This window comes from Triticum urartu, chromosome 2, assembly GCF_003073215.2.
Source record: "Triticum urartu cultivar G1812 chromosome 2, Tu2.1, whole genome shotgun sequence".
NCBI classification, from domain to species: Eukaryota; Viridiplantae; Streptophyta; class Magnoliopsida; order Poales; family Poaceae; genus Triticum; species Triticum urartu.
In genome coordinates this window covers 120,163,154-120,174,941 of record NC_053023.1, presented here as the reverse complement: position 1 = coordinate 120,174,941, position 11,788 = coordinate 120,163,154, and the positions used below count along the sequence as shown (strand labels likewise).

The 11,788-nt window shown below is 46.5% G+C and overlaps 1 protein-coding gene and 1 pseudogene across 2 annotated transcripts; one reads left to right on the top strand and one right to left on the bottom strand.

Annotated features, from left to right (window-relative positions):
* Positions 1 to 286: 286 nt before the first annotated feature.
* LOC125536259 (nuclear transport factor 2-like) lies at positions 287 to 6,707 on the bottom strand. Of its 2 annotated transcripts, XM_048699454.1 has the most exons (11): positions 6,549 to 6,701; positions 5,864 to 5,973; positions 4,201 to 4,250; positions 3,984 to 4,121; positions 3,007 to 3,313; positions 2,626 to 2,942; positions 2,312 to 2,492; positions 2,099 to 2,220; positions 1,958 to 2,023; positions 1,645 to 1,708; positions 287 to 1,202 (listed from the first exon to the last, which is right to left on the bottom strand). In XM_048699454.1, exons 3-11 carry the CDS (start codon positions 4,246 to 4,248, stop codon positions 553 to 555), a joined length of 1,893 nt encoding a protein of 630 aa, XP_048555411.1. In that variant the 5' UTR covers positions 4,249 to 4,250; positions 5,864 to 5,973; positions 6,549 to 6,701; the 3' UTR covers positions 287 to 552. The 2 variants fall into 2 exon arrangements, with proteins under 2 accessions (XP_048555411.1, XP_048555410.1); XM_048699453.1 differs by lacking the exon at positions 5,864 to 5,973 and having other exon boundaries at positions 6,549 to 6,707.
* Positions 6,708 to 6,900: 193 nt separating this feature from the next.
* Positions 6,901 to 9,358, top strand: LOC125536261 (annotated as a pseudogene).
* Positions 9,359 to 11,788: the final 2,430 nt, after the last annotated feature.

Sequence of the window (11,788 nt, the reverse complement as noted above, 5' to 3'; positions counted from 1 at the left end):
TCCTAACAATTCAGGTTGTTATTGATTGAATAGTGATGTTTACAGGAACCGAGATTGGATCATAAGGTATACCCAGCAACACATGACAGCGAACGTAAGTGAAAGAGCAAATTTTTAGCTGTCGTAACACTTTAGAAGAAACTAATGTGCTTGCAAGGGGCATGAGCTCAGAAACGCCAACCAAAGATAACAAACTGAAAGAGAGAAACAAACAACTCAACATAACACACATCCTCGAGCGAGTTCCAGCCTGCCATAAAAGAGTTGTGCTAAAGCCCCCAGAAACTAACACCAAACGGCGTCAATGATTTAGAATTCGCACAAATACCAAACCACATCTATATAAAATCTCCGCATGATGTTTACAGGTCAGAGCATTTGAAAATGCGGGCAGCAACCAGCCACAAAAGAGGCACCAGCCGATACAAGGTATCATCAGGTTGAACATGCGAGAGAATGCAGATGATTTCAGAGATTCCTAAAGGAGTATGAGGTGCGAAACAGTATCAATGGGCGAACAGTCTAGTTTCCTACTTTGCTGGATTGCACACACTATGCGGTAACGGCTATTTGCTTGGGACCATTGAAGCGGCCAGGCCTCCCATTCGCATTCCCGTTCCCGTTATGGACGGGGCGTGGCTGATGGTGTCCGTTCCCATTCTGGCGGTAGTCATCTCCGTTCTGGCGGTAGCCGTCCCTGTTCTGGCGGAAGCCATCTCCGTTCTGGCGGTAGCCGTCCCTGTTCTGGCGGAAGCCATCTCCGATCTGACGGTAGCCGTCCCTGTTCTGGCGGTAGTCATCTCCATTCTGGCGGTAGCCGTTCCCGTCCTGACGGTAGTCATTCCTGTTCTGACGGGAGTCATTCTTGCGGTAGTCATTCCCCTGCGGTCCTCGACCATGGCCTGAGTACTCGTTCTGATTTCTGTTATCATTCCTCATGTTATTGCCATCACGGTAGTTGTTACCATTGTTAACAAAGCCCGCTCCCCGCCCTCTGAAGTTTTCACCATCACGGTAGTTATTGTTGTTCCCAAAGCTCGGCCCCTGACCCCTGAAGTTGTCGCCATCACGGTAGTTGCCATTGTTCACAAAGCCTGCTCCCTGTCCCCTGAAGTTGTCGCAATGGTAACCACCTCTGTCTGGCAGGACCCGACTGCCCCGAGCATTGCCATTGTACTCACTATGGGTGACTCCATTAACAACTGAAAGTTTTTTTGGGGGGAATTAAGAACTGAAAGTTATAATACAAGCATGCGCCTAGAAAGCAGCAAAAATGTGACTTGCAACGATGGAATTAAACTAAAACAAATATGCAAAGGACGCAGCATTTACAGTACACATGGATCAGTTATCAGCAGCATAACTTAATCGGAGATGGGGAGGAAAACAAATTGCAATTTAATTGGTTTCTAACCATCCAGCACTATCTTATACTCCCTCTGTTCGAAATTAAGTGTTGCTGATTTAGTACAAAGTTGTGCATTTTAATTTTTTGAGAGTAAGGACTTCTTTTTAGATGGAAAGCAAGGACACGCCAACGGTTGCATATGACATGTCCACCTGTGAAAGGTGGACTAAAACTATGGAAGAAATCATTCTATTTTAGTTGCATATATGATGAGCAGATATCATAATGCCGCTCACCTCGTTTTGGAGTTCGTTTCTCCTCGACGTAAGACACATACGAGCCAAAACGAACTTTAAATACCTAATAAAAGTCAGAACGAGTATTAGTTATAGAGCTCTTGCAACATCGTGCAGATACTTAAAATGCTGAAACGACGATGGACAAGTAGTAGGCCAAGTTACAATTAGCCCTCCACTATTTTAGAGAATGTAGCTAAATGTGCTCCAGCTAATTTAAAGTTGCATAAACTGAAACAGAATGCAGCAGCGTAGCTAAATTTAACTTGTGAAGTAATAACGTGAGCTGAGAAAATCAACTGGGAGAACAAACCTCGATTGCTGCATTCATTGATTTTTCAGACTCAAATTCAACAAAGCCAAAGCAGAACCGATCAATCTGCAATGCAAAACTAATGTTAGCAAGCATATGTTTCATGGAAACCAAACCTACATTCATACAATATTAACTAACCTGACGGTGTACAACTTGTATACCACGAGGCTTGATTGAACCAAACTTACTGAACTCAGCCTCAACCATTTCAATAGTTGCATTCCAAGGCAAGTTCTTCACAAAGATTGAATACCCTTGGTCTGCAGAACAAGATAGTGTTATAGTTCAGTCCAACAAAGCTATGTGCTTCAATTTTCTACAAAACAGATGGAGAAAGCACCAAGCACCAACCATCAGAAATATTTTGGTCATTTGGAGGCACAGTAACTGCTGCATGCGTAGTTTTTGCAGGAACAGACGAAGATTTCTCCACATTTTCAGCTCTCTTTACTGTTGGATTTGGTCTAGGTTTGGGTTTGGGTTTGGGTTTGGTAATGGGTGCTGGCGGTATACTCTCATTTGTGGCCTTAACCTATAATGCAAGTCACAGAAGCCAGTAAGCGAGCATAGAACATCGAGTTAATTATTATTCCACATTCAAAACTCACTCAATTCTGGCAGTACAATTAGTGGGGGAAAGTGCAGGAAAACAAGAGGAAACTTACAATCGATGCATAAGTCTTCTTAATAACATCCTTCTGAGCTGAAGCAGGAGTAGGTGCTACCTCAGGTATCTTAATAGCATCATTCTTAATTTGAGAATTTTCATTTCCAAATGAATCTATGACTTTCTCCTTGCTAGAAATACTCTCTACAGATGGCTCCACGACTTCATCACTGATGGAAATATTCTCTGCCGATGGATTTATGACTTCAGCATCCACAGGAATCGTCTCTGCAGATGGATTTATGACTTCACCATTGGTGGAAATATTCCCTGCAGATGGAAGCTCTGGGTCCATGCTCTCGTTGACAGATGTTTCTGGTCAAATATTGAAATGTCAGCAAGCTATGAAACGATCAGTTCAAAGATGAAATTCCATTACCTGGTTCAGCTGGAAATGGAGCAATCTGAGTGTTTCCATCAACATGGTCAACTAAAGCTTCATTTGTCTCAGCCAATGGCATCTCCGGCACAGCTCGAAGCACATCATTCAAAACAAAATAGCCTCCATTTTCTTGTGGAGCAAGGAAGAATGACTGAACAAATCTATGCTTCACAGTATCAAGCATGGTAAGAGATCCAATAACCAAAATGAGCACACCACCACCGTGGGATGGCTGAGTATCTACATTATCCAACTGTATCAAACAGCCCTTCATATCTGTAGATAAGAAGTGTTGATTGATAGCCTGGTCAAGCACATGAAACAAGTCAGTTATAACAAATCAGGTCACTAGACATGGATAAACAAGTAACATGTATAAAGTGATATGACCATGTAGCTGATTATACAATACATATTAGACAAATTAAATAAGAGATGCTGGAAAAACTATACTTACTGCAGGCAAATGATATTACATGGATTATCCTTAATAATAGTAGTGGAGAAACATTACCTACAGAACATATTGGCATGCACGCCCTTTAGCTAATCAACCAACTTTCATCAATACGTGTGGCCTATAGATTTGATTAACTGCACAAATACCACCACTACCGCTACTACTACCTGCCGAATTTACAGTAAAAAAAGCACTCTGCGTAGGAGACCACATGAGAACATGGAAGTAGTATCCCGTTGTGAATTACCACGCCAAAGCAGCCTGATGATCACAACATGCTAGCAAAATCTACCCTTAAACAAACTAGCTGTTATTTGTCCTCAAGCTATTCTTATTCTAAGTGGCAAATCGTAGAAGTGAAGTCCATCAATAGCATCGGCGAAAACAAGCTCTGGCATAAAATAAGTGAACGTGTGCCCTGAATTCTAGTTTCCACCTAATCACGTTTAATCTATACACCTTATACATAATAGTAAGATCATAGAATACTACTGCTGTACTGCAGAGAACTTACGTATGTAGTGGTTATAGATGTCAATGGACCATCAGAATCTGGTCGACCAAGGATACTTTCATCATGATAGAACTTATGGACATGCTCTGGTGACGAACTCAAAACTCTGTAGTATTGTTGAGCAAACGCATTCCCAATCTGTCAGCAAGACCAATCATGTTTAGCAATACTGCTATTATTCTAGATTAATAATAAATAAGATGGAGAAAAACAGTACCACATCCGGATGAAAAGGACGTACGAAATTCCCGGTTGGTGTAGACATTGCTGCACAATATATGACACTGCTTAGTATCTAATGTTTTGAGACGAATGAATATTGTGTGACAATCGAGCAGCATAAAAAGTTTGTAGCTATTCAAAAACTATAGTTAATCAGAAAGGTTCACAGTAAATTGTAAACATTGTTGCAGTAAAACAAACTGTTGCCTCAAAAGAAAATACAGTGATTGGCTGAGCAACCATCTATAAGGTCCTACAGTTTCCAAACACCTAAACCATTGGCAAATAACTATCAACTCTGTATCACAGTGGTCTTTGTCCATCATGAATTAATGGCACAATTTACATAGCATGTATCACATATATCACTGTAGCCACAGACAATTGGTACAAATATAGCACAATGACAATAACTATCAGATTGAGAAATTTCAGATACAACAATTGGCATTTGAACTCATAATTGTCCCCCAAATTTCTCCCAATCATCACATAAAACAATAAAAATTTATTCAGCAGACTCGACCTAAGCTTATCAACATTAGAAAACCATCACAAAAGCTAGCTTTAATTGCTTTCTGCAAAGGAAAATTGACGTTCATATACAAAACCAACTCACAATAAGAAAATGATTGAAATTTCAGAATTGAAATGGTAAACTAGCTAACAAAATGAACAAACTATACATCAAACCACCCACTATACCAGCTGCACATAAGCCTATTGCATTGCAAAAAACATGTTCCACGAGGCAAAAGCAATACCAAATGTCTGCAGCACAGTGCCATGAAACACCCCCACCAAAATCTGAGAACTTACAAGACTCATAAGTTACCTATCTAATGACCACAGCAAAAATTGCATTCCATTAGCAGTGCTAGGCTGTTAATACTCCAAACCAGTCAACAGACAACATTAGTTTAATAGTGACTGAGAATCTAGTCTGTCTAGATAAATGAAGGTGACAATTTCACACAACAAACACCATTACGTAAACCCCAGCCGGCAACCCATACAATACATCAAATTTTTTGTCAAAAGGAGGTCCTTTCCTTCACCAAAGCAAGTAAACAACATGAAAGCCTGTCCAAACTGCTACGAGACCAATTTATTAAAGAACCCACCCAGAATAATCCGTTGTTAATTCACAGAAACACAGTTTTAAACCCACCAAACCCGACCCCCGCATCGACCGACAAAACCCACAAAAGCCACGCCACGACGCCACGACAAGGACAAGCGTGCACCGAGCAAGCCAAGTTGATTGCAGGGAAAGCGTAAAATAAGAACTTGGAACAATGCCAATAACTATCAGATCCCAGATATAGCCAATGACAATAACTATCAGATTGAGAAAAATTGGATACAGCGTTTGGAACTTGAGCTCATGATTGTTTTCCCAATTTCTCCCAATCATCACACAAAACAATAACCATTTATTCAGCAGACTCAACCTGAGCATATCAACATTGGAAATAAATCAAATCATCAGAAAAGCCAGCTACAACCTCTTTAAGCAAAGAAAATCGACTACCGTTCAGAGTAGCATCCATATAGGAAAAAACAACTCACAACAGGAAAATGATTGAACTTTCAGAACTGAAACAGTAAACTAGATAACAAAATGAACAAACTACACGTCGAACCATCCACCAGACCTGATGCACGTAAGCCAATTGCAATGCAAACAAAGAATGTTCCACGAGGCAAAAGCAATACTAAATGTCTCTGCAGCTCGGTGCCATGATGGAGCACTCCCACCAAAATTCTGAAACCACAAAAGACACATAAGCTATCTATATCTAATGACCACAGCAAGAAAATACATTAGATGACATTTTCGCACACCGTGTCCTGATACTCCAAACCAGTCAACGGACAACATCAGTTTAATAGCGATTGAGAGTATGGACAAAAAAAGATGGCATTTTCACACAAAACATCATTACGTGAACCCCAGCCAGCCAGCAACCCACACAATACGTCAATTCTGTCGTCAAAGGGAGTCCCTTTCCTTCACCCAAGCGCACAAGCCACAAGAAAGCTTGTCCGTAGCCGCTCCGACACCAATTTACATCCAACAAACAACCCAGAACAGCCCGGTGCTAATCCCCATACGACGCGGTTTAAACCCGGAACCCGCCCAGACCGGCAGCATTACACCGCGCCAAACCCTACCCCCCGCGCAGACCGACGAGGCCCACGGGATCCCTCGAGCCGCGGCACGACGAGGAGGGAGGACGAGCGCGCACCGGGCGAGCCGAGAGCCGGCGGAACGGAACGGAAAAGCGTAAAACGGGAGAGATCGAGACGCGCGCGCGGGGAGAGGGAGAGGGGCGCTACCTTCCGGACGGAGCACGGGCCGCCGCCGCCGCGGACGGCCACGGGAGGGCGGGCGAACCCTAGCGGAGCGGCTGGGCGGCGCGGGTGGCGGGCGGGCGGGGCAGTTGGACTGGACTCGATCGAGGAGGCGGAGCGAGAGAGAGAGAGAGAGAGGAAAGGAAGGAGCAGGAGTCGGAGGGGGTTTATAACGGGAAGGGTTTTGGGGGGTGGGGGACGGGTCGCGAATGTTCCCGCTGCGTCTCACTGGCTTCTGGGCCCTCACTCGGCAGCTTGCGGTCGGACTCGGACCGGACCCGATCGCAGCACGCTCGGGCTGCGGCTGGGCTCCGTCGGTCCGACCCACGAGTCCGACCGACCTTTTGTTGCTCCGACCCCGATGTTGCTAGTCTTTGTTTTTTTCTTTTTCTTCTAGAAGAACCCTCCTATCCTGGCGGCGCGGCGGCGGCGGCGCTCCCCTCCCTCACTCTTGACGGCGGCGCGGCAGCCCTCCACCTGACCCTCCGCGTGCTCCGCAGTCGCTTCTCCACCACCAAGCCCGTACGTCCTCTTCTTCTCTCCTGGGTGGCCTACCTCGTGCTCTGGCCTGCATCCAAGCTCCTCCAATCCGCCGCCGCAGCCGTTAGCTTAGCGCCGCCGCCGACGCCTCACACCTCTCGCGCGCGTCGCTTACATCGCCGCCAACCCTGTTCTATCTCGTCGCGGCGTCGCGTCCCTGCTGACCTGCTGTCGCCACCCCGTCCGCAGCAGTGGACAACTGGACATCGGTGTTCGAGGTATGAGCTTTTATTAGTCATACAGCGATTCGTTCCAAAAATTAGTCACACACTGATATGAATGATTAAGCCCAAACTGATGAGCCTCCAAATTGTGTGCCGGTGGTCACCATTTTGGCTGGGGTCATAGGCCTCACTACCCTAACTTGCAAAATTAGTAGAAGCTTTGTACATTTGTGGATTAGCATGGTCTCATTTATTGATGTTATTTAGCAGGCTATTCCTTGGGTCAGGATGAGCTTGCTATCCCAGAATGCGCCCTGGAAGCGCCGAATGGAGACAAGTGGAGTCGATGATGATGGCGATGAGGCACCCGTTGCTTTTGATGCAGAGGCTGGTAAGGAAACCCAAGACAGAGAGACACAGTAAGGATAGGAAGCAAAAGAGGGCTAAGGAGGATCACAATAAGGGTTTGAAGAAAAGGAAGGCCAAGGCGTTGGAAGCCAAGCAGAATCAAGAGGCAGAGGAGATGAGGCAGCTGGAGAGTTCACTGTTTGGGCCGATCTATGCGCCACTGGAGTTTGGCACTGAGCTTGGGGCTGCGGTGTCGGATCATGACAGGGATGGTCCTTTGTTCTTCATGGATCAGTCTGCCGGTAACGATGAGGATGACTTGCCTGTTTATGAGGAGGATTTCGGCAGTGAAGTTGATGAAGTTGAGAAAGGAGGCTGATGAGCGTGTGATCTCGGCAGAGAGTATGAAGCTAGGTTGTGTGGTCACCATGCCAAGTTGAACCCCTTTACCAGCTGGGCAGATATGGACCGTAAAGCTCTTCGTCCTGGGATGTACGACGGTGAATCCGATGAGGACAGCGGAGTCGACAATATTCTTCGAAACGACGATGAGCTTGTTGTCAAGGGTACTGCTAAGCTTCTTCCTGGCATGTTGGACTTCTCAAGGCTTGTTGATGCTAATGCGCAGGAGCCATCCAGTGGTCCTATCAATTCCGTGCAGTTTCATAGGAATGGACAGCTGATGCTTGCTGCTGACCTGGATAAACATCTGAGATTTTTCCAGATTGACGGGAAAAGAAACCCCAAGATCCAGAGCATATATATGAATATATCGAGGATTGTCTGGTTCACAAGGCATCCTTTCTACCTGATGGCTCTGAAGTGATCATTTCAGGCAGGAGGAAATTCGTCTACTCATTTGATTTGGTGAAAGCTGCTGTTAGTAAGATTGGACCCTTGACCGGACGTGATTAGAAAAGCCTGGAAAACTTTGAGATATCAGTATATCACCTGATTCAGAAACCATTGCATTTACGAGGGGTACATTCTTTTGATATCTTCCAAAACAAAGCAGCTCATTGGGACCTTGAAGATGAACGGAAATGTGCATTCATTGGCTTTTGCGGATGGTGGGAATCAGTTACTAAGCAGTGGCGGGGATGGCCATGTTTACCACTGGAATCTTAGAACGAGGAAATGTATGCACTAGGCTACCGACTAGGGCTCCCTGACAGGCCTTTCTCTCTGCACCTCGCAGGACAGCTCCTATTTCGCCACGGGCTCCAGCAGCGGCATCGTGAACGTGTACAGCAGGGACGAGTTCCTTGGCGGGAAGGGGAAGCCGCTGAAGACAATCCAGAACCTCACGACCGAGATCGGTCAAATGAAGTTCAACCACGACGCCCAGGTCCTGGTGATAAGCTCAGGGAAGGAGCGGAACGGGATGAGGCTCGTGCACGTCCCGTCTCTCACCGTGTTCCAGAACTGGCTAGGGCCTCGGTTCGGCCTCCAGTACCCCCGGTGCCTGGACTTCAGCCCGGGCAGCGGGTTCCTCTCTGTCGGACACGCCGGTGGAAAAGTGTTGCTGTACAAGCTGCGCCACTATCAGAACGCCTAGGACGACTCGCCTGGAGAGTTCAGTTTTGACACTGTATTTTTCTGCTTCCTGAAAACCGACTGTCATCTGCTGCGTGACTCCTCTTAGCCCCTTTCCCTTTGATTTGAGTGGCGTTGTCACTGATGTTTAATGTTTAATGCAACGCCTTGTCTGTTCTTTTTGCACGCAAGTTGTGAACTGCTACCTGTTCAGTGTTTGTATATATGCGGCTGCCTGTTGAGTCCAGAATTTCTGCACACCGTTTTGAAAGTGGGTACTTGGGTGTGGCTGCCTGGAGGAAAGATGGAGGAGCAGTGCATATGGGTCTATGTTTTCTAGCTGATGACTGATGTCCGTGTGCTCCGAGTAGATGCTCTCACCGTGTTCAACGGGTCTGTGATTCTTAGGTTGGATAGCTCGCGTGCCTTGGACGCCAGCGTTCTGCTCCAGAGATCTACGGGGCTATCTAGCTCGCCGCGGCGCGGAGCGACGGGCTCGCCGGCGCGGACGCCCACCACGTGCTCGACGCAATGCCTACGCGAGGTGTGCATATCGCCCAGGGCAGCGGGACGGCGTGCTCCACATCAATCGACCACCACCAGTGCCGGTTTCCTGTTCCAGACGACCGAGCGAGTGGCATTCCATGTGCGGTTCCAAGCCCGGAAGGCATCGACCTCCACCAGGGCAGGCCCCGGTACGGCCGCCGCGATGACGCGGTTCCACGTGCGTCGCCATGATCAGCCTCTTGACCTCTCCAACAGTGGCGTTGAAATCTTTACAGTGCCAAATTCCCCTTGCCTGCCCAGAATGATCACCGCGGCCCCGGAGCTCCGCCCGCCGCGGCCGGCCCCCCCAAGGTACGCCTTCGCCTTGTCCTCTCCAAGAAATGCCTGCCCCCTCCCGTGCATTCCCCTAGCTGTTGCCGATGAAACCGCGCCATGTGTCCGGTGCCCTCTCCTGTTCATTCCTCCCTAGCCGGTAGTACAAATCAATTAACATCCTGCATCATGTGTGATGAGTCCGGTGTCCTGGATGATCGGGCACTGACCGTGGTACAGTTCTCTTGTTGAGAGCTCGACGACGTGTCGTTGCGCCGAGGTGGGGGCCTGATTTTCGCCTGTACATGGCATAAATTCCAACCTATGGATGTTCATTTATATCCATATAAAATGCATCAATTATTTTACTGTGAGACGATGATCGGTTCAAGGGACACCGTCCTCGTGCGAGTGTCGGGGTAGGGCTGCCGTAGAATTTCCTTTGTGACGTGCAAACAGTTTTGGGAGCTAACTGCAGGCCTGAAACTTCTAGTGGGCGTTATCACACCCATCTGGCAGGAAACATCTTGTTATCTAGTAGTATAACAGTGTGCGATCTTCCTGGCATACAGGAGCCAAAATGGTTGCTTCGTGTGATCGCGTATTATGGAACAAACAGTAGTTGTGCAATCAAGAAATGGAACATGATCTGATTCTGATCAAAGTAAGTACTGTAACATCTACTAAAAATTAAGACTTTCTGTAACTGCATAACTGATATTCAACTGCTTGCTTCCACTAGCGTCAATGTCAGTGAGACCAGTGTTCCAGGAATAATTATATTTCTTCTATATAATTCAGTTTTCAGAAAAATACAAAGGGTTACATTTATACTAGTGGCTAAGCCTCCTAATGGAAACAACGACTATCGCCAGTCGTATTCAGTTTATACTACTGAAAGACAGCTGCCTACGCAGTTTCCATTGTCCAGCTTGCATCCTCTCTGTAGCCTCGCAACCTATGACCTCGTCAATGAGGTCCCGGAAGATGGATCTTTCAATGTCCAAAACCATGCCTTGTAGCTCACCTTCAGGGCTACCCCAATCTTTCATCTCATACAATGCATCCTCAGATAATGGTATGTTTTCATCCTCATCCTCTTCGGAGCATTTCGCTGCCGAGCTCTCGGATAAGAGCCTGTCGACCTCTGTGCACAATTCCTTGAAAAGACGCCACCCGCTTAACTTCCTTGACCGAAGAAGTTTCGCCGTTCCACTTGCAGAGCTATAGATGTTCATCTTCTGAGCTATAATTTCATTTACCAGATCGAATACAATTCTGCGATGAAGCTTCTCCATGTTAGGGTCAGAACTCTTCTTAGCTCCGGTAACAGCCTGAATCGCTGAAATGAAGTGCGGCTTTGTTTGCTCTAGAATGAGGAAGAGCTCTGGATTGATCGGGCAGCTGGATGGCGAAAGTTGTGCAGGCATCGCTGCGAAGCTAAGTTCCTTGTGCAGAAGACCAGATGCTAAGAGTATCTCGTAGATATACTGGTGATCTTTGGAGTTTGCAGCTTCATCGTTCATCGATTGCAATTGTTCAAGTTTCTGAATGAGCGCCTCCAGGTTTTCTGGTTTGATCTGGCTGACTTCACTGCTCGTCTTCGACTGCGGCGTGTCCGGCAGGCTGTTTGAATTCCAGCATTCGTCTGAGGTATGCGTCTCGCCATCTGAACAATCAGAAAAAGGATGTACACATATTAAGGAACCAATGCTTGACACAACCACAGAAAAAAATAATGTACCAGACAGAAATACTGAATCTGCTACAGACAGTTAAACTGAAACAGACATGTACATGGATCAGACTGGAGATATG